The following is a 24,260-nucleotide window of genomic DNA, read 5'->3' on the forward strand; positions in this document are numbered from 1 at the left end:
AACTTTGGCCTTGCTGTTTTTCACTTGATTTCTCCCCTTGTAGTACTCATTGTGGCCCCGCCCTACCCCCAGGTGTCATGATTTGAACAATTTAGAATCTACACTACCCAAAGATGCTTCCACATAAGTTTAAGCTTTTCTGGCCCAGTGGTTCTTGAGAAGAAGATTTTTAAAGATTGTTCCTATATATTTCAATGTGAAAATTGGATTCCCTTTTGTGGCCCCACCCTACCCCCAGGGGTCATGATTTGAACAATTTAGAATCTACACTACTCCAGGATGCTTCCACATAAGTTTCAGCTTTTCAAGCCCAGTGGTTCCAGAGAAGTTTTTAAAAGATTTTTTCTACATATTTCAACATAAAACTTTGATTCCCTACTGTGGCCCTGCCCTAACCCCAGGGGTCATGATTTGAATAATTTAGAATCTACACTACCCCAGAATACTTTTACATAAGTTTCAGCTTTTCTGGCCCAGTGGTTCTTGAGAAGAAGATTTTTAAAGATTTTTTCTACATAATTCAACGTAAAACTTTGATTCCCTATTGTGGCCCTGCCCTACCCCTAGGGGTCATGATTTTAACAATTTAGAATCTACACTATCCCAGGATGCTTCCACATAAGTTTCAGCTTTTCTGGCCTAGTGGTTCTTGAGAAGATTTTTAAAGATTTTTTTTTCTACCTAATTCAATGTAAAACTTTGATTCCCTATTGTGGCAATACCCTATCACCAGGAGACATGATTTAAACAATTTAGGTTCTACACTACCTTAGAAAGCTTCCACATAAGTTGCAGCTTTTCTGGCCCAATGGTTCTTGATAAGATTTTTCTAATATATATATAATATATAACATAAAACTATTGTATCCCCACCATACCTCCAGGGACCATGGTCTGAACAATTTAGAATCTACACTACCTTAGAAAGCTTCCACATAAGTCTTGGCATTTCTGGTCCAATGGCTCTTGATAAGAAGATTTTTAAAGATTTCCAATATATTTCAATGTAAAACTTTGATCCACTATTGTGGCCCCAACCTAACCCCGGGGCCCATTATATGAATAATTCAGAATCTACACTATCTTAGAAAGCTTCCACATAAGTTTCAGCTTTTCTGGTTCTTGATTAATTTTTTAAAGTATGAATCCCAAGAATACATTTTTTTTTAATTTTACACTGTAAACCTTTTGTTATGTACATGGGTGTTAGAATAATATATGGGGGAAAAGCTGCTAAATTTAGTCACATGATGTAAATATCTAAAGGACAAATTAATACTTTGCGTGTCAATTCCTTTCTTCTCAGATAATGATCACCATTTGTTGTCCTTCATCTGTTCATGACCTTCTTTTCAATAGCGAGATGAATTCAAGTGTTACACATTCAAGTCAACTGATATCTTTGATTTCAATTGGTGGATTTTGATAAAAATAGAACAAATTGCATACAAAGTATTATTACATTTTCAATAGTGAAATACTGTGATTTATTTATTGAATAAAAGTGATATTCTCTCACAGTGTGAAAGGATACCAAATTGATATTCTGTCACAGTGCGAAAGGATACTAAAGTAAAAATGATTTCTGGTCTGTCATAAGATATAGTAACTAAACCATCTTAATAGCTTGACTAAAACTGTAAATTTCCTCCCAAATATATTGCCAAAATCCATGTTACAATGTTTTCAGTCTAACAATCGCTAAGTTATGACGTCTCAACCGCTCAACTATGACGTAACAGTCTCTAACACAGTGTTAAGAAAAGACAGAGGCAGAGAGAAATCAAAGAAATTGTAATAAACAGAGAAAATTCAATGTTTTGTTTTTGGATATGGAATTTATTTCACTCATGAGGCTGGATTTTTTTTTATTTTACTCATGCTTCACACTCGTGAAAATATTAAAAAAAATCTGTCCTACTCCTGAAATAAATTCCACATCCAACAAAAAAACACTGAATATCCTCCATTTTTTTAACTTCTAGCCTATACAAATGTACATTCTTCCTATCAGCGACATTGTTATGTAAAATGACTTTTCAGTTTTGACACTTTCTGGTTATGAATGTCCTACTTTTTCCTCCAATGAAGGTCATTGATTTCTTCTGTAATCTAACATGAAAAAAAAATTAAGCAAAAAGATAATTTTTGCATAAATAATTTTTGTCTCATCTATCATGAGGCCTATACCTTCTGGTCAGACAATCTTTGCATCTTGTATCAATATATTTTCCCCCAACATTTAGTCAATATGACAGACTGACACTCTGGTTCATTTCCAAACTTAAATGCATGAAGAGGGAATTATAAAACACACAGACAAATTTCAATAGATTTGAAATTTATTTCTGATAGTACAATTATTTTTTTTTATCAGACAAATGGTGTAGATCACTCACCCCTCAACACATATGATTATACCTGCTTTAAATATGGATACTGATTAAAAAAACAATATCACACACACTGACAAATGTCTTTTGAGATCTTGCATTCTGCACATGAAGTTAAATAAATTGTCCACAGACCACAGTGTAATAATAATAATAAATTTTTTTTTTTACAGTTTTAGTGCAAAAATCCCCATTGTCATTACTGCTCATTTAAAGTAGAACTATTGAAAAACAATATGCAATTGTTGTTTTTGACATGAACACGTGAAAACCTAACAACCTTTATACATTTCATCAAGAAAATTCCTCATGTCTAGCTATAATTAAAGTAGTACCTCATATTAATGAATGTGAATACATGTACCAATTTCATTAAAACATCAAGAAATGAATGTGGTTGATTTGGAATTGAACATCTGTTGAAACCCTTTCCAACTGCTTTCTTACATTCTGTATAGATGAAAGCCCATTGTGACGAGATACATGTACATACGCTATTCAATTTAAAGACAACACAGCATTCATCTCGTGTGAAATAATTACATACAAAATTACAAATACTAGAATCCCCCTGAAAGCCTGGACTTCCATGTGGAACATAACCTTTGATCTTACTTAACAAATATATTCTCTTTGTTTGAAAATCGATCAGTACTTCTGATACACGTCAATTACTTTTTTTAATTTTAAGATCTACTAGGCAGAATTCAACTTCATTCCAGTAAAATGTTGTATAATGTGACATGGATCTCTAAAACAGTGCTTTTTATAATACTTTTGTCTGAGCATACCCAGTTAAAACTTAAGTAACGAGAGAGACAGGGCCAGCATGAAGTCATCGTCATACACAGTGTTCATGTTAATAAACAGACTAGCCAGATAGAGAATGATGTGTACATAATTGACAATGAATTACAAACATTTGGAATCTGACTGACTGTCCACTCTTGAACTTTAGTATCAAATATAAAACAATTATATATACATCTAACAAAGCATATAATACATTTGCCATTTTTACAGGAGACAAATGAAACGTCACCTCCAAATAAAAACAAATAAAATAGTATGAAACAAAAACTGTTCATTCCTTCTTAGGAACCAGTTATGTTACTTGGCACTAAGAAAATTCAGGTTTACAAGCACTCTCTATTACCGTCCCTTAATTCTACTGTATTATGACTTACAGGATTATCTCCCCTTCCTAACTTTTTCCATTCCAACTTAAAATTCTCTGAAAATGCACAATCTGGCAAGATTGAATTGATAAAAACTACTTGTCAGATTTTTGAGAGATTTGAATCATCAGAGAAAACAAAATGGCACAGGATATACATATAAATGTCTTTCATGCACACACTTATTATTAACATTACAATAAGTCCTCTCTTCAAATAATAACTACTTCCTCTCAACTAACACTTAAAACAATTTGAAAAAAATCTTCCATTGATAACATTTTCTTTTACCCAACACATTTTACAATTTTTAGGTACAATAACCTTCTAAAGTCAAATAATAGTTACAAAACAGTTTGACAACAGTGAAAAACACCTTATAGACATTTCTCATCAATCAGGATATAAATCCCCATGATAATATTGCTGTTTGGCGCATGAATTAAATAATGTGTACAAAAGAAAAAAACTTTTTTTTTGTGGGAAAAGTTAGATACTGTATAAAGATCACAATGGACAACTCTTGCAGCACACACAACACACACACAAAGTATGGCCTGAAAATGCTGTGCGTCTTTGGTTTCACTCAAACGACTGATTGATAATGCCACCAGTTATTCTAGATGAGGGCTGTACTAGCCTGGGGCAATATGTGACATCTTTTCTGACATCAGCCTCTACCATTGCCTTTAGCGGGATATAGCCTGCTCCGTCTTCTTCCCCCGATATTTCTTGTCATTTCCTCCTCTTGCCTTTTCGTGGCTTCTTCCTTCGGGTGAAACAGCAGCACCTGCGACGAGAAGCACAAGAGGATTTGTGCAGGCAGAATATTATTTATTATATCCAGTACATCTTTCGTATGGGGGGTCAAATTCACTGGACCTCTCACAAAACTCTTCTCCATCACACAGAGTTCAGTGGAATAAGAACAGGATAAATAATGACAATAAAACATAAACACATGTATCAAGACACTAAAAGAGCTGGCATTCACTTCAAAAGTTCACTGAAAAATCTCCATACAGCTCTAGTCCTAGCTGTTTAAAATGCACACATTCACTTAACAATAGACTCAGTCCTCCATTTCTTATTGCAATTTAAAATTGGGGAAAGTACACCAGACATGGCCAACAAGTAAAATCATCACTCATAAAAGAATCAACAAAATATCCTGGAAAATAATTGGCTGTACATGTAGTATGGATGCTTTATTAACGGGTTGTCTTCTTTTTCTTGCGTCGACGGAAAAAACAGCATCTGAAAGCAATAAAGAGTCAAGCCTGCTAGAGCGAAAGGGAGTATTCCAACACAAACAAAGGCAACAAATACAATACTACTTCTTTATTAAAATATTTGACAATTTGGACTAGACATTGCTTCACAGAAAACAATCAGGTCTACTGGGTTCCTATTCTTTGCTATGTTAACACACACACACACAAGTTTTACAAACTAGTAAGTCCACAAAATCACTTTTCTTCAAGAAAAAAAAAATCTTAACCTACTCCAAGATCCTCTACAACAAACCAAGCCCAACTACACAGGTCTGAAATATTATCTTGATTATGAAATTTATAATAAAATTATTTTTCATTCCTGTCTGTAGGCTTAACTAAAAACTGACAAAAGTCAGTCAGGGCACCAGTGTACTTTCATCAGTAAGTCATTCAGGGCCCCTAGTCAACTTTCATCAGTAAGTCAGTCAGAGCCCCAGTGTACTTTCATCAGTAAGTCAGTCAGAGCCCCTAGTCTACTTTCATCAGTCAGTCAGTCAGGGTCCCAGTGTACTTTCATCAGTAAGTCAGTCAGGGCCCCTAGTCTACTTTCATCAGTCAGTCAGGGTCCCAGTGTACTTTCATCAGTCAGAGCTCCAGTGTATTTTCATCAGTCAGTCAGTCAGAGCCCCAGTGTACTTTCATCAGTCAGTCAGTCAGAGCCCCAGTGTACTTTCATCAGTAAGTCAGTCAAGGTCCCTAGTCTACTTTCATCAGTCAGTCAGTCACAGCCCCAGTGTACTTTCATCAGTAAGTCAGTCGAGGCCCCTAGTCTACTTTCATCAGTCAGTCAGTCACAGCCCCAGTGTACTTTCATCAGTAAGTCAGTCAGAGCCCCTAGTCTACTTTCATCAGTCAGTCAGTCACAGCCCCAGTGTACTTTCATCAGTAAGTCCGTCAGGGTCCTAGTGTACTTTCATCAGTAAGTCCGTCAGGGTCCCAGTGCACTTACATCAGTAAGTCCGTCAGGGTCCCAGTGTACTTTCATCAGTCTTTGCATCACTATGATCATAATAATAATGTTTCCTTATCCTTGACCTATCTCAAAATAACCTGAAATGCTATACATGTCTTCATCTATTTACTTTCCTTCTAATGTAGTAGAATGAAGTCTGTGGAATAATAAATCACAAATTCTTGCATCACATAAATGTGTGTACCAGTCATAGCATTATCTTAACTTTTGACCTCAAATTTTCGTCAAGTGATACAAAAAATGTAGATGTAGAATACAAAATGTCTCTGTTATTGCATCACTTATGTCATTTAAATAACTTTGACATTTAACCTTGACCTTTGAACAAATGACCCAAATGTATGTGTCCATTTTTTAACCATGCTCCCATTATGTAAAAGATATAAACTCTGTTTAAAAAATATATGAGGGATGCATCCCTTAACTGGGTAATGGTCATAGCATTCATCTTGACTTATGACCTTGATCTTATTTTGATCTTGACCTTAGGCCAAATGACTCATAAACTGTAAGCATCCTCCTTCAACCACCTACAAGTACATGGTCTGTAGGTAAAATGTATGTAAGTTGCATCACATTAAAGTGTTGAAGAACAGACATGCAGACACAGTGATTACTATAAGGTACAGTCCCTGAAACGTTCTACTTTCCCATTTTTCCGTTCGCTCACCGTTCGTTCACCGTTCGTTCAGCGTGCGTTCACCGTTCGTTCACCGTGCGTTCACCGTTCGCTCTCCGTTCACAGTTTTGCGTTCACCATTCACCGTGCGCTCGCGTTCACCGTTCACAAAGCGTTCAGCGTTCACTCTTCGTTCCGTTCACTTTGCGTTCACCTTGCGTTCAGCGTTCACCTATCGTTCAGTTTTCATTGTCATTCGGAACTCCGAAGTGAAAGGACTTATCTTTTCGTAGTTAAGGAGTTACAGGTTTTTTTTAATTTATTAACGAACATATCGTGTTTGAAGAATCATTATTTCATGAGGAAAAATATCTACGATATATATTTTTATTATTCTAACTTAGCTGTTAGGTTATTTATTAAATTACTCTGGAAAATAAATGTTGTTACAAGCACATTCTGTACCTATGTAGAACGATGCTGAAATATTAAATTTAACTAAGGGCAATGTGCAAATACTTCAAGCACTGCAACATTTTGTTGTTTTGTTAAAGACGACAAATCGTTAATGGAGATATAATTATTCAAGTCAAATAATTACGCAGCAAAATTACGAAAATATTTATTTCTATTAGGTTTTTTTTTTTTTCAATTACTACAGAAAATATAATAGAACTAGTTCTGACAGTTATACATAGTACTGCGGATATCCTGTTAATTTATTATCTTTAGAACGAATTAAATTGAAAGTGTGGTTAAAGGAAATATTTTATTTAAAATGTAATGCACTACAGAATTTCTCTACTGTAATATGTAAAGTCTATAGTTATAGAGAAAAAAACCTTTCTTCACCGTAACTTTATATGTTTGCCATTCGATATGATTAATACCCACCCACCCCCCTTTCCCCTTAAATCGGTGACTTGGTCAGTACCGTATTTCCAGAATATTTTAATTAACATTTGAAAAAAAAGCTACGGTCTTTTTCAGAACAAAATTTCAGTCTCAAAACAAACATGCATCTAAAAAAAAGTCACAAAACAATAGTAGATCAAAATGTACACGTGTCGGCGGTGGTATTTGAAATTGGCAGAGAGTATGTTTCACATTCAAGTGTTAATGCCCAATGTATTTTACTAATTTATTATTCAAATGTTGGAATCAAATCTAGAAATGATAAAAATAAATGTTATAACTTGTTGGAAATACTCGCACTTCGTCTTCGATGTGACGAAACTTTCACACCTGCACAGTGTCGAATGATTTTGATTGACAGGACAAGCACGTGGACTTCGTGTGAACTTGAAGCAGGAAAATAAAAACGAGTATGACTGTCAAACAAATGGATATTATTTGTTGATAAAAAAAAGTTACTTTCACTGTCTGATATATTTAGAAAAAAAATTCAGAGTTTTTGTTTGATATAGGTACAAACATGTGGTGAAGCCTGAAAGGAGGGGGGTTGGGCTAAAACTGAATAGTACTCTCTCTCTCTCTCTCTCTCATTTGTCTGTTTAATAAAAACTATAACACCATATTACTTGAATATCATGTTCTGAAAATTGAATTAATAACAAATAATATGAATATGTATCTTTGTATCATCTTGTCCGAGTATAATCACGGCCATCTAGGGATACATGTTGACGTCTGCTCAATAAATCATAATGAAAAATAGAAATGACACATAATATATTATTGTATTAAAAATCTAAAATACGAGCGTATAAATATAATTAAATTTTTTTTTCATTACTTTACACGAAATCGCCTTGACACGGAGATATATAAATGAATATAAGTTACAACCGCTTTAATTCATTCTATAAATCATAAGTTTTCTCTGATTTGTTATCAAATAAGAATAAACATTTTATTTTCCAACTAAAAACAATATCTTTTATACTTCAGCGTTCGGCAACAATTGCAATGTTTTAATGCGATAAAAATCGTGTGATTAAAAACTTAATGTGCATGCATCGTCTTTCTTAGGACAATTTTGGAAAATTTATTTTATTGACTTATTTATTCATTCATTTATTGGTTTACTTATTTATTTATTTATTTTTTTTTTTTTTGGCACCTGACATTATAATACAATAAAATAGTTTCAATGCAAGGAAAAGATCAGAGGCATTCCGAATATATCGTTCATCTTGCGTTCACCGTTCGTTCACCGTTCACTTTGCGTTCGCGTTTGCGCTCCGTTCGCGTTCTGCGTTCGCTCACCGTTCACCGTTCACACATCGTTCACCAAGTTGCGTTCAGCGTTCACACATCGTTCACTCACCGTTCGCTCTGCGTTCGTTCAGCGTTTGTTCACCGTTCGTTCACCGTTCGCTCACCGTTCAAGTGGGAAAGTAGAACGTTTCAGGGACTGTACCATATGAGGGCTCTAATAATACTAACAATGTATTATGGTAATCAAACCATTTCATCTATATATAAGTTCCTTTAATCACCAAAGGTAACACATTTAGCATTATTAGTTTACTATGTAGTCCTGCTTTGATCTTATTGAGATGTCATTGACCTGTTTGCTATGACCTTGACCTACTTACTTTGTTTCACAGTTATCCTCCTACCTTTACTGAGCTATAGTGAACTTGACCTACTTAGTTTCACTGTTGTCCTCCTCCTGTCTATCTTTACTCAGCTGTAGTAACCTTGACCTACTTACTTTGTTTCACTGTTGTCCTCCTCCTGTCTATCTTTACTCAGCTGTAGTGACCTTGACCTTACTTTGTTTCACTGTTGTCCTCCTCCTGTCTATCTTTACTCAGCTGTAGTGACCTTGACCTACTTACTTTGTTTCACTGTTTTCCTCCTCCTGTCTATCTTTTCTCAGCTGTAGTGACCTTGACCTACTTACTTTGTTTCACTGTTGTCCTCCTCCTGTCTATCTTTACTCAGCTGTAGTGACCTTGACCTACTTACTTTGTTTCACTGTTGTCCTCCTCCTGTCTATCTTTACTCAGCTGTAGTGACCTTGACCTACTTACTTTGTTTCACTGTTATCCTCCTCCTGTCTATCTTTACTCAGCTGTAGTGTAGAGTGCTGTCCCATGTCATTGTTATCCTCTGTGTTCACATCACCGTTGTTGGAATTCAGAACCTGAAAAATGATATCAAAATCATGTACTTCAATTCCTGGGTCATTGTTAAGTTTATATACCTCTGATCATTTAACAATACTGCATTACTGAAAGAGATACACATTTTTTTTCATTACATATTTCAGATAATTCAAAAGAAGTTAATATCTCACATTTCAACCACTTTGATAATAACAAAAGAGTCTAAAGCTCAGAACACTCTGCATTCAGCTTAGTATCTTGTATTTATTTAATCTTGTCCTATGTTGTAGTCACTGACAAAACCATGCAATTCAATGCCTTCCAATTTATCTTGCAATGCTTACACAGTCATAGAAGTTGCATATAATTTGAGTAAATTATATCATCATAAAATATTAAAAGAATACCCTGGTTACCAAAGAACCAAGTGATAAAGATTATGAAGACAGACTGTTGACTTGTAGATGTTAGATCAATATGATCTGAGATTAACATTAAAAGAAAGTCACAGAGAGCAAAGATACAATTTTTCCTTCATCAAAAAATATGTAGAATGAATAAATTAAAAGTATTTTATTATTCAATTTTAAAACTACTTAGTGTAATTTACACAGTAAGAACATTATTTATCCTTAATCAAACTCTATGACTGGTTAGTGGAATTGACAAAGAAAGAACACCAGTTTTATTATTAACCTCAACATTGAGACATCATTTCATACATCTCCAGAAATAACAAAATCTTAGCAAGATATGCAGGCTGGTAGGCTGGCCAGAAAGCAATGAAGAATGTTATTTAGCAAAAAGGACCACAGCTAGAGAGGAGAAAATAATTCTAAATGGCAATGATATATACCGAATCATGTGACATAAGCATGGAATGATAAGGCTGCATAACAAAAATATCAAAATAATTAAATACTCATATACAACAAAAACATACTGAAATCAATGATTTGGATTTATAAACATAAAAAAAAAAATTATACACATTAAAAATTTGTACATTGTGTCATACATTTGATAAGTGGCAATGATAAACAAGCCCAAAGAAAAATAGTATCATCAGGGATATGTAGCTCACCTCGACAAATGCCAAACGCATGTTAGATGGTCTCACAATGAATCAGTAAGTTATACATAGGTCTTGGTATATCCTCTGGTGCTAACTCTTATACAAGTACCTTCATGAACCATCAAGTAGTGCACAAATATGGTCCATGAAAGAAACAGTGATCATTCTTTGTGTAAATTTCTACTGAAAACTCAAGACTAGACTGTAGAAAATACAAATTCAGAATCTACAGCTTATTAATCAACACGTTTATGAATTTTCATCAAACAAAGCTGTCATTGAGGATTTGATTTACCGATTCAAAATGCTTCAACATTTTTATGTATAACAGGCACTCTATGAAAAATGGATGGTAGAGTGCCTCTAAAAAATGTATGATCAGCACAGATCTGGACCAAGTACTGTTAAACTACTTAGGGTTGGACCTTCTTATTAATAACCTTCAGATGAGATAGGGCATGTTGTTGAAGTGAGCTAAATCCAGAAATCTAATGCATAAAGCACCAATTCTCCAAGCTTCTGTGGTTACCCAGGCAAAAGTTGCACGATGGCATAATAACTAGATCTGGACAGAAAAAATTAAATTCCCAAATGGGATTTGACAAACATTAGAAAAATGGTGGGAAATGGATAGTATTACCTGTACTGAGCCCCCGTGTCTATCAGGTGCGAGGTTGGCACCCAGATAGTTAGTGGTGTGTCGGGAACTCTCACCCCATGCTAGCCCCCTTTGATTTGTACCGGGCTGAAACGGCAAATTAGTGTCATGTGCAGAAATGAATGACAGCTATACAATTTAATGAAGTAATGGAAATGCTAGAATTCTCCAACATGCCAGGCAGTCAAACAGTTACTTGTGGTCTAGCAGCCAGTTGTGGACTAGAAATAGTTTGATAGCCTCTATTTTGCTTGAATAATGCATATCTACACAGCAATTAAATATAATAGTTCTTGTGGACTGAACATCCTGCTTTAACAAATTTGGGAGTCCTTTCAATTAACGTAGAGACCTTTAAGAGATCTATGTTTTAGTCTTGTTAACCTTGAGACATGTTTCAATATGGAATGACAACTTTGGTAGACTCTCATTTACTTGGGAAGCTGCTATGCATGGGGGAGAATTCTGTTGTTGACCTCCAATGTTTAGGCCCCTGTAATGGTACTCAATATCACAGTCACATAAAAATGTTTTAGAACTAAAGAGAAACATCATGCAAAACCTACAACACTCTATGAGAATGATAAGTCTTAACATTTGTTATACCTTTAAAAATTGTTCCCTATATAAATCTTTGCTAAAAAAATCAAACATTTCCATTTTTTTTTTTTTTGAGTGGTTAAAAAAAATCCATGTTGGACCGCTGAATGAGATATTGGACCTGTTGATGAGATATTGGACCGCTATGATGTTTCTTACGTCACACTGTAGGCGGAATCAGCTACCATATAGCAGGTTTCTTTAACGGGTGTAAAATTTGGCATTTTGCTTGCTCAAAGGCATGTCAATAATTTTGGTAGAATTTTTTTCTGGCAGACACTGGATTCCATAAAGTTCAAAACCAGTAATAAAATTTGGTACCATTAAACAACAGACTGCTTAAGGTACCTTAGATATGTAGATACATCTTCCAGATGTTACTTTTTTTTTTTTTACTTTGAATAGAGTTCAGAGAGTATAATGTTTACATGTAAACAGCCAGATCAAAGTTATCTTTCTTGTATTCAGTACCTACACACAAGAGTACAAAGAAGAAGGTATGGTTTTAGCTTTATTGTGCCCTAAAAATTGAATGTTTTCAAAAAGTTTTGAAACTGGCTTAAATATTAATTGAGTATATGACTGTAATAAATCAGGAAAGAATATAGCATGATGGAGTACCATTCTGGATATATGACGTCATTAATTTGATGCATTTCTCTATTTTAAACAGAAAAAGCCTCAAAATGACCCATTTCAAGGGTTATTTTCCTTAAGAAGATAGTGTCCACAGCCGTCGCCCACGTTAATTTTTAGATATGTTGTGTAAAATTCTTTGAAAAATCACATATCTCAAAATCTTTGTGGGCGATGCCTGTGGACAATATTATCTGAAAGAAAATTCCATTGAAAATTGATGTCTTCTGCAACTTTTGAAGAAAATACGGGAAAATGCACAAGTTTATGACGTCACAATTAGCATTTGGAAGGTTATGTGAGAAAAAAAGATTTGTATGATCTTTCTGCATGGAATTTCAATAATTCAAAAAGCATGAGTTTTAATTTTTTACATCACTTTTATTTTTAAGAAAAACACAGGGCAAGATTTGTATTGAAACCATACCTTGTTCTTTAGCAATTAAAATTTTAGTGGGATTCTATCAAATCGCAAATAAGCCAAATTTGGCACCCCACTAAACAATCACCCTATATGGTATATCTTATCAATTATAGCAAACATGATAGCCAGCACAAGATGTGTCAAAATAACAAGTAAAAGGTATAACAAAACATTCATTGACTGGGTTCTTGGGTAAGATGCATTCTGTCGACCCCTTGAACCACAATTTTGCCTTCGGTCTAAGGCAAAACCTTGAGTCCGACAAAACGCATGTTGCCTGCAAACTCAGACAATAAATGTATAATTGTCCACACTAAAGTATGTTTACAGCGAAAACACTTTCCATTATACCTGCTTATAATACTCATATTTGGTTACCAAATACAACAAAGTAATGATCAACTGATTGACAGATATAATGGGGTTATTATAGCTGTAGCTAGCAGTTCACCATGACCATGGTTTACTATCTATTGCAAGAATCTTTTTTATTACAGTTTTCTTCAAGGAATCTCATCTGAATTCAGAAACTTTTCAAGATCCCCCCCCCCCCCTTTCTTCAATTTTCTCACTGATTTAACGACCAATTCTCTCTTCCTCCATAAGGATTGAAAAAAAACAAAAACAAAAACAAAAACAAAACAAAAAAAAAAACAATTTCAGTTAAGAGCAGGTACCTGATCAATTGACTAAATTGAGTATTAGGGTATAACCTTTCGCAAGATAGATTTAATGTCAGTGGATTTTCAGTTAAGGGCAGGTATCTTTTCATTTGATCTGATTGAGTATTGAGGTATGAGTGAATTCAAATAAGTTTTCCCATGTTAAGAAGTTAAGCTACCTATGACAATGCTATATAAATATGAACAACACAAAGACAAGCAGTACAAGAGCATGAAGATGGACATTTTAAAAACTATATCATGTCAATACATACAACTCTAGCCAGCATGCATATCACAGAAAATGCAAACAAGATTTACTTCATGGCTTGATAAAGACACACGTACAAATATAGCTCTGACTTTGTTAAGATTAATTAAGAACAAGACAGTGCTTACTGCAGCCAAAATCTTTCCACATAGAATAAATACAGATGAAACAAAAATCAAATTATTTCTAACTTTAAACGGATTCTGGGTTACTGCAGAATAAAACATTTGAAATGTGAATATACTTTTTAAAACACCATGTGCATGATTTAGTAGTATTTCTTTTTAAAATGTTGAAACATACACACATATATTTAAATGCTAGGAAGTACCTTGCAATTTCAAATTGTACAGAACAAAAATTCATCATACTGTAATACCACATGGACCTTTAGCTACTGTTAATGTAATTTGTAGTAATGATGTCTCAATACCTCAGTGTTGAATGCCATTAAATAAACTATACACAGTTGTAAATGAATCTGATATCTATAGGTTTTATTTTCTTTCCTTTTCTTTATTAAAATGTTTTCTTAAGCTGTAAATCTATTTGTAAGCCATGCACACAACGAACACCCAGTATTTAGCTTGGACTTTTCACTGGCATCTAAAATATCAATTCTTCAAGTGCAAGATAAATTTCTCAAAAGTTTTATCAGTGATAAAAGTGGGAATAAAATTTTTAATAATGAATTTGAAAAAAAACCCCCAAAAACTCTTATATAGGCTGAAATGTCCAAGGTCAAAGATGGTTGATTTAACATGCAGATATACACACCATGCAAATACAAAGCACTATAACAAGTTAAATAACACAAGGTTATGAGCTGAAACGAATATATATCCACAAGATACACAGTAACTACCACTAGACAATCCTGATTATCTATATAAGTAATGCAGGATTGTTAGCAGGATAATCTATAAGACTTAGTCTCCTAGACCAGGTTAAGTATAGAATTATTAGTGTGTTATTCCCATCCACTAAATTTACCTGACCTGAGTATGAAATGATAATTAATTCAGGGATTCCCGATCCAATAAAAAAAGCTAAAGAATCCAGGATCTTGGAGTGGCATTCTTGCCAACAACGGATTTAAGTAAATCGAAATCAAACCCCACACCAATAGGTCATCCCTGTTGTTAATTTTGAACAGAGTATATGTGACAGTGTATTAGTAACCCTACCTGGAAACCACAATACCAGGTATGGTGTTTACATTATAGCTGATACACTGCATGCATGATAGCTCTGTTGTTATCCTTAAACCAATTTCATACAGAGTTCAGTGACCAAATTTCAAAATTAATGTAATTATTTCAATAGCTATCAAATTATAGAGAGTGTTCAGAAGTCAGTTTCATACTTCAGATATTTTATGCAGATATGATAAAAATTTAGAGTTCTTGCATCAATTTTCTTTATTCCATGACCTCAACAAATAACAGTGCATAATTCTGAAGTTTTTTTGTCTATATACATGCAGTGTTCCAAGGCCAAAGTCCAGTTAAAATCTATCTGTGGTTTGTTAAGATTACACTTGAAGGGGAAATAACTCAGAATCAGGGATAAGTACATGTGTACAGGGATTTCCATCTTACCTCATGAGCCCTTTGTTTACTCTGAAAAAAATTAACAAGTCATAGCCCCTGTAAGCACATTTATCAGATACTGAAGTCAATTCACATCAAGACCTTTCTAGATCATACAAAATACTCAATTTATCCTGAATTCAAGTCCCCTTTTGTATCCTTAGGAAAATCCTGAAATATTTATCATAGATAAAAATTCTCTGTGAACTGATATTATATCTAAACATCCCATTATTTTTAAGTTCCCTCTCAAATACTGATCCTTACTTGGTGCTAGAGAAACTTTTGGGATTCGCTTCAGCTCTTGAATACAATTAAACCATGCACCATGATCAATGAAGCAGAAAAAGAGCTCGACAGAAAGCTGCTGTGACACAGCAACAACAAGAACGGAACAGTTAGAAATGACCAAGACAAAAACCCAAACATCAAAGCCAACTGTTAACCTGTATGTGTTTTCATCATTTCATATGGGAAGCCAGTTAAATAAAGCTTCAGAATTGTAATCAGTGTGCATGCAATAAAACTTCAGTCACATGACAAATAAAGTTCAATAGAAATCACATGACCCTGTTATTGGTCAGTACTAATCAGTCGACTCATGGCTCAGTCAGACAATTATGGGGGGCTTTACCTTCTTTGGCTGTGGGTGATGTCTTCCAGGTGCTCCTTCATTTGTCTTGGAGGGTCCAATTGGGTCCTGTGAGGGAATTGGTACTGGTGTGGACTAAAAATATAAAAAAAGTTCCGAGTTGTAAGAAATCTGGCTGTCATAGAGAGTATTTCACCCTAAAAGGTCCTCAAGCAATAGGATGATTATTTTAGAATTTATGTTCAATACTAGCCCCAAATTATCTAACCCCTATAGTCATGTTCCACAGGAAGTGACATCATCTGACCCCCTCAAAGTCTTGTCTCACAGGAAGTGACATCACCTGACCCTTTTAGTCTCATTTCACAATAACTGAGTGACTCCCCAGAATACTCCACTGAGTGAGCTCGATCTTTTACCTTACTCACCTGCCGGCCCACCCAATCAAAGTCCCAGTCACACTCGTAGCCCTTCTGATACATGAGATCAGTGAACAGTCGTCTCAGATAGTCATAGTCCGGAGTCTCAAAAAAGTCCAGCCGCCGCACATACCTCAAATACTGAGCAAATTCCTCTGCAATGAATAAAAGAATCAGATTATGTAATTCTAGAACACAGGATTCCTCTACACAAGTGGAGGTCATTTCATTTCTCTCTATTCTTTGAATAAATTCATAATTTATGCCTCTGATTACTTATGTTAAAATAAGGAAGGACAGAATTGTGGTTTCATTTTATTCTTTAACACATTCAAATAAAACTTTAACACCTCCCATGTAACAATTCAGAAAATTGATGCTCCAATAAAAGCAACTGCACTGTGAGAGGCCTTTTTGTCAGTGTTTACCTGGGAAATTTTCACACAGGACTTCTAGAGGGTTGACGTTTTGTCAGAGTTTACCTGGGAAATTTTCACATAAAACTTTTATAGGGGTGATTTTTTGTCAGGTTTTACCTGGGAAATTTTCACACACGACTTCTATGGGGTGACTTTTTGTCAGAGTTTACCTGGGAAATTTTCACATAAGACTTCTATGGGGTGACTTTTTGTCAGGGTTTACCTGGGAAATTTTCACACTTCTATAGGGGTGATTTTTTGTCAGAGTTTACCTGGGAAATTTTCACATAAGACTTCTATCGGGGTGACTTTTTGTCAGGATTTACCTGGGAAATTTTCACACAAGACTTCTATGGGGTGACTTTTTGTCAGAGTTTACCTGGGAAATTTTCACACAAGACTTCTATAGGGGTGAATTTTTGTCAGAGTTTACCTGGGAAATTTTCACATAAGACTTCTATCGGGGTGACTTTTTGTCAGGGTTTACCTGGGAAATTTTCACACTAGACTTCTATAGGGGTGACTTTTTGTCAGAGTTTACCTGGGAAATTTTCACACAAGACTTCTATAGGGGTGACTTTTTGTCAGGATTTACCTGGGAAATTTTCACACTAGACTTCTATAGGGGTGACTTTTTGTCAGAGTTTACCTGGGAAATTTTCACACAAGACTTCTATAGGGGTGACTTTTTGTCAGGGTTTACCTGGGAAATTTTCACACAAGACTTCTATAGGGGTGGCTTTTTGTCAGGGTTTACCTGGGAAATTTTCACACAAGACTTCTATAGGGTTGGCTTTTTGTCAGGGTTTACCTGGGAAATTTTCACACAAGACTTCTATAGGGGTGACTTTTTGTCAGGATTTACCTGGGAAATTTTCACACAGGACTTCTATAGGGTTGGCTTTTTGTCAGAGTTTACCTGGGAAATTTTCACACAAGACTTCTATAGGGGTGACTTTTTGTCAGGATTTACCTGGGAAATTTTCACACAAGACTTCTATAGGGGTGACTTTTTGTCAGGATTTACCTGGGAAATTTTCACACAAGACTTCTATAGGGGTGACTTTTTGTCAGGATTTACCTGGGAAATTTTCACACAAGACTTCTATAGGGGTGGCCCGCTTTGTATCCCCAATCTTCTGATATCGTTCCTTTAATGTATCTGCCTTTAGTCCCTGCCATGGTAAGCTTCCTCTTAGGAAATACATGAACATGTGACCCAGCGCCTCTAAATCATCCCTCCGACTTTGTTCTACAACAGTCAATAATCAATTTATAAACTAAAAAAGCCAATTGCCAATTTATACACTACATAAGTCAAATGATCAATTTACTTATAGACTATAACAGTAAAGCATCAACTTATACACAACAGTCGATTATCTGTTCATTGATTTATACTCTACAATAGTAAATTATCAACTTGTACACATAGCTAATTATCTATTTATACACTATAACAGTAAATTATCAATTCATTTAATGGCCAATAATAATTGACTTAGTTCAATCATTCATTTATACACAGCCAATTTATCAACTGATACACTAACACACACTAAATGACTCTTTCCAACTGTATCTTTTTTACAATAGCTAGCTATCAAATAATACACTAATACACAATGACTTAGAGCAACATCTATCCAACTGTGATCATATCAACAGTCAAGGATCAATTTATACACTAACACACAATAAATGACTGGCATAAACTAATTTACAATTTGTAAAATGAAATACACTTCAATTGTATGAGGTTATCACTCATTCATAACTACAACATGTACAATGTACTTTAATAGGTTCCATTATCAACACAAATTCAATCCAAACTTTACAGTTCCTAATCTAGAATAAAATTTAAATCTTCCAAATTCTGTACATAATTAATAATAAACATTATTGATATTTTTCAAACATTTATTATGATATATTATCTCTCACTTATTCTTAATCCTAGTTACCAGCCTTCTCACTTTAAAATGGTACCCCCCCCCCCACCAACACCACCACACAGACACGTATGTGCACCACTTACCTTTTCCTAAATGTGTATTTATACTCATGTACCTGGCGGTACCGGTAAGGCTTTTATGTTCTCGGTAAGGTATATGTTTGTGTGTTTCACTGTCTATATACTCTTTGGCTAAACCAAAGTCTATAATATGTATGATATGTTGCTTGTTAGTAGACTGTCGTCCGATTAAGAAATTCTCAGGTTTGACGTCCCTATAAATCAGGTGTTTTGAATGCACATATTCCATCCTTGAAATCTACAGAAAATAATGGCATAATTACAACACAGCATAATGTTTAACCATTAGCTTTCATAAGACATTTTGTTTTACCTCAAATATCACAGAATAAATCGTCTCGATTCATATAACCAATAATCAAAAAAAAAAAATCACAATCAGAAATACTCAATACATGTGAATATACCTGACACTGTATAGTTAAGACATTCTAAGGCTGACAGTGCCAGGTTTGATCTTACAAAGCAATCCTTTTGTCTACTTTTATCATTGCAATCCACTACAAAACATAAATATCAACAAAATACAAGTGTTTTACATGAAATTTTTTAAGCACTCACCAACTGAATGGCTATCATTAGAACAGTCTTGAGGGAGAATTTTCTGTCACAAATGTCAAATAAATCCTCTAAGCTTGGCCCCAGTAATTCCATCACCAATGCATTGTTTTTAGCACTTGGTCCAAAATAGTACACATTGGGAACACCCTCTGAAAATCATCAACACATATTCAATTTATCTGTATGAGTTTGATTACATCTGGATAATTCAACACATATTCAATTTATCTGTGTGAGTTTGATCACATCTGGATAATTCAACACATATTCAATTTATCTGTGTGAGTTTGATCACATCTGGATAATTCAACACATACCCAATTTATCTTCTGTGAGTTTGATTACATCTGAATAATACAACATCTTTGGGATAAATTTGTAATAATGTGAACTAAAATAAAGTTATCTTTAAACCACATAACTAGAACTAAGGAAAAGTTACTTTAAAAATTTGAATTACAACAGATAAATAAATACCTGTCTCTTATAATTCTAGTGATTTCTACATGCAATTTGCACAGCATATTCTTCTTTTTTTATAATTGCTTCAACATATAAATTTGGACTGATCTAACATTTCATGTAATAAATGCTTCACACTTCTGCATAACTTCTTAAACATCATACATTGCAAAAGTTAAATATACTTATGGAAGCAGGTTTTGTATGAACTAAAAACCTACTTAAATCTTTATGTCCTTTTGCAGTCCTGTGTTGTTTAAAAATGCTCTGAATAGCATCACAGTGTTATGTAATATACAAATAAGCTAATCAGTTCATGTGACAGATTTTGAATTCCAAAATCAATAGTGACGAACACCTCAGGTCCTCGTAAAGAGAGAGAGTCTCTTTAATTCTGTCAATGCCCTCTTGTGGACTTAACACTGACAAGTGATATTATAAATGTCCTTTAAAGACAGTGTGTACAAATGTGTAATGCTTGTATTGAGAAGGACTTAATTTATGATACACAGGTAAACACTGCCCAGTTGTCAACCCAAACAAGGACCCCAAGGAACTGTTTTAATTCTAGAGACCTCTGAAGTGTGTCAGTGGTTCAGCCATGACCCAGAAGTAACAGAACCCACATACATGTATCCCTCCCTCTACGACAACCCTCATCAAAACAGAGTCCTGTTTAACACCCTACCCTCTGGTGACCAGTCAATAACTAAAGTCCCTCTATCCCTCCCTCGAGTTATCCTCCACTGCCACTTCTTAAAAGTAACTAAACCGAAAATAAAATAGCAATGCTGAAGAGCACAGCTTCAAGAACTACATGTAGCCTTCACTTTAGCTGGATCAAATAGGTACCCCCTCCCCTCCTTTTCTGGGATTAAGAAAGAGAATTCAATATTAAATAACAATTTATACAGCCCCTTCATTTTTTTCCCTCAGAACTATCTTTGAGTAGTATTTTTAGTTCCTTGTACTGTTTTGTATAAACTATGTCACTTGTACACTCTAGATCTACAGTCACCCCATAATTTCAAAGCAGCCTTTTTCATTCATTTTGGGGAGAATTTTTACATTGAAATCTTAAAAAAGCCATTGGAAATTTGGGGGGAATATGACATTTCCTAGGGGAAACTGACTCTATTCAACTGTGATTCTGGTTTATGAAAAATACTGGCAGTACTTGTCAACTGTCAAATTTACTAAATTCATGGCATTGCTGAGATAAAAAAAAAAATCATCCTAATATTAGTAATGCAAATCTGACATTTTACCTTGACAATCATTTTTAAGTAATAAAAATAACTGCCACACATAGATTCTATATAATGTTTTTAATTAATGTTAATTTGGACCTTGTTTGTTTCTTTTTTGTGACACATCAATGACCTTTGTGGACCCCTTTCATCAGTTACGCCCCCTTACACTCTGATAGAATTCTCTCCACATAAAGAATTGTTACGATTCTCTTCTGGTTCTGCCCGTTACTGCCCACAATCATCTCGTTATTTTATCAGGGGTTTAGTCTACTGATGACTCTACACACACACACACACTGGTTGTGAGAACTTCCTGTACTCAGTAATATTTAAGTTCCCTGATTAAGGAAGTAATATTCCACTTCAGTAGCAGGTTGTTACATTGTTTTGTTTTTTACCGACTCTGACAATCTCCTAGTACACCAGTGTTATTGACCTTTGACAAAAATTGGGATAATGAAATCTCTAAAGCATGACTCATACACACAGTACGGTGCATTCGTTATAATTTCAGCTATTAAATCATTACATGTAAACATATCCTACATTCTTTCAATTTGACACAAATTATGGTATTTAATTAAATATTACATGCATATCCTATAAATAATCCACCACTTGAAACCATCTAGCTAATCTCCAGCATACATGAAGTACAACATGCTCAAATATCTACCATAAACATTACTCATGTAAAACTTGTTTTTCTTCAAATTTTAACTACTTTATAAGTGAAGACAGTCAGACATCCACCCCCTAAAATATGGCTTAAAACTCCTGGTCTAGATGCTAGTATAGATCCGTCCTCAGATACCTTAAGTACTATAGTCTCAGTCTCTATGGAGCTTACTACCTCGTCGCTAGAAATGGCCATTATTTTGACGCTTATTTCACACATTTTATATGGTATTATCACTCAATTCAACAGACTGCCTGTTTTAGACTGCAACAATATTCAATAACTGGTCTGCTTTTTTTGTTAAGATGAAATTGCTTATTTACCAGAAGTCTCAATCAAGATCAAGTGTGAAATACCCAGGTTAACAGTTATCACACTGGTGATGAATTCACATAATTATACTCCCTTCTTTTCTTAGCATTAACTATCTAGACACCCCCCCCCCCCTTTTTTTTCAACGTAACAAAAAATTTCCCACCTCCTTCCTTCTATTCAAATATAAAAATTCCTGGTGCACCTCACTGAAAATTTTTTCCTCCTGTCTATGAAAAATAAGCTTACCCGCTTGTCCAAGCTGTTTATAGAATCTGTACTCAAGGTGAAGCTGGGGAGCTCGGGACTTCATAGGCTCCTACAGAAAATACTCCGAGGTTAATAAAACAATAACATTTGTTATCAAAATTATCAATTTTTATTTTCCTTTGTTATTTTCTAATAAATTTCTTATGAAAATAAACTATATTTTCTGTTCATTTTTTTTTAACTTAAAATGAATGTTTATTGATTTCATCATTTCTAAATATAGTTGAACTTTCTATTCTTTGTCTACATAAGATATCATCAACAGATTCCACCATGTCAACAATGCTAAATTTAAAATCTTAATAGTGAATTGGCACTGAGTAGATGTATAGCTTTTAATTTTTATGTGTGATTTTAAATGTCCATGATTTTTTTTAAAAATCAGTAACATATGCAAAGTACATAATTCTGAGGGCTGTACAGATCAAGAGAGATGGAATTAAAGAACAATGATCTACAAGAACAACTTTGCCCTTCAATCCAAATGCTAGGGGTGAAATATCACCGACTGTTAATACAACCCAACTCTCTGTCAACTAAGTCTGTGGTGTCTCTATGAAACCTCCTCTGAGAAATATGCCTATATGCAGTTTTACAGATAATCATACACCCACCATGTCTGAATCCTGACCCCCAGGGCTTATACTGTACTGTTAGATGGTGATACTTGTCTACACATATTATCTTTGTCTGGGAAATATATCCTTCCTTCACCACTGATCAGGGATTAGCAGGGTTTCAGAATATTGATTCACACTTGAAACAAAGTTCAATAGATATTGTATGTATGCTAGAGTTTATCTGTGGTACAGAGATTTAGCCACTAAAGCACAACTTGATACCAATCTCTCCAGAGCATTGAAAGTCTTATTACAGGGGCCTTATAGTCTGATGGCCAAAGAAAGTCAGAATTACCAAAACTCAATTTACCAATTCAGAAAAAAATTGAGCTCTTATGTACAAATCAATATTCACAATAAATGAATAGAATTCTTGTGACTTCATGCCTTCCAACAGAATGACCTATAATCTGCTATCATGACCACTTCTTCTTGATTATATATGACTTTAGTTTAATCTATTTCTTTCAATGGAATAACTTCTAATGACATCATACTGAGAGAAGATTGTATTCACAGTGGCTGCAATGTAAACATTATGTACACTAACTCACTTGTGATGTTGAGGGCTGATCATCCCAGTCAGCCGATTCTTTAGGGATAAGTGGGAAATTGCTGGGAAATATTGAATGTGACAGTATTTGGGAAATGATAACACAACATGCAGACAGACAAACAATGTATGACCCCCTCAATAACTTGTACAACTAGCATTTTACACTAAGGTTTTACTTATACAACTGTGTGTAGCTTTCTACACTGAGGTTTTGCTTGTGTATTATTATACACTGAGGTTTTACTTGTACAACTAGCATTTTACACTAAGGTTTTACTTATACAACTGTGTGTAGCTTTATACACTGTTTTACTTACACATTTGACTGCCACATGCTCATTATTGTACAGATTCTTTCCTACAAAAAACAAATATAAAACATTTAGAAATAAAACAATACAATATTCTCTTGGAGAGAGATCTGTCTTAATGAAAAGAGAAACCATAACAACCTAATCCTTGTTTTATCAGTGGATTTACAGTCTTATATAACTTATGCCTCATCAATTGTCTGCAGGATTATGAATCAATGGCCACAGAAAGCAAAAATAGTTCTCCATTAATTCATAAATCTGAAACTTGATAGTTTTCCCTTTTCTTCAGCAGCGTGCAATACATATTCAACAAATGCATGTTTAACCTAT

General features: G+C 34.5%; 1 protein-coding gene across 9 annotated transcripts in view; it reads right to left on the minus strand.

Moving 5' to 3' along the window:
* Window positions 1-2,324: 2,324 nt before the first annotated feature.
* Window positions 2,325-24,260, minus strand: part of LOC133181579 (casein kinase I-like) — a 28,566-nt gene continuing 6,630 nt past the window's right edge. The window contains exons 2-13 of one of the 9 annotated variants that reach the window (XM_061316088.1): window positions 23,934-23,974; window positions 22,420-22,489; window positions 19,465-19,613; window positions 18,907-19,141; window positions 17,947-18,117; window positions 16,447-16,601; window positions 16,070-16,162; window positions 15,445-15,465; window positions 11,233-11,337; window positions 10,374-10,406; window positions 9,443-9,555; window positions 2,325-4,361 (exon numbers count right to left, since the gene is read on the minus strand). In XM_061316088.1, the coding sequence (XP_061172072.1) occupies window positions 4,307-4,361; window positions 9,443-9,555; window positions 10,374-10,406; window positions 11,233-11,337; window positions 15,445-15,465; window positions 16,070-16,162; window positions 16,447-16,601; window positions 17,947-18,117; window positions 18,907-19,141; window positions 19,465-19,613; window positions 22,420-22,489; window positions 23,934-23,974 (1,241 nt within the window). In that variant the 3' untranslated portion in view covers window positions 2,325-4,306. Of the gene's footprint in view, window positions 4,829-9,442; window positions 9,556-10,373; window positions 10,407-11,232; window positions 11,338-15,444; window positions 15,466-16,069; window positions 16,163-16,446; window positions 16,602-17,946; window positions 18,118-18,906; window positions 19,142-19,464; window positions 19,614-22,419; window positions 22,490-23,933; window positions 23,975-24,260 lie in introns of all 9 variants that reach the window. The other 8 variants (XM_061316090.1, XM_061316089.1, XM_061316091.1 and 5 more) reach the window with 8 other exon arrangements.

This window comes from Saccostrea echinata, unplaced genomic scaffold (genome assembly GCF_033153115.1).
Source record: "Saccostrea echinata isolate AGI-Se365-2 ecotype Australia unplaced genomic scaffold, CSIRO_AGI_Sech_v1 ptg000009l, whole genome shotgun sequence".
NCBI lineage: Eukaryota > Metazoa > Mollusca > Bivalvia > Ostreida > Ostreidae > Saccostrea > Saccostrea echinata.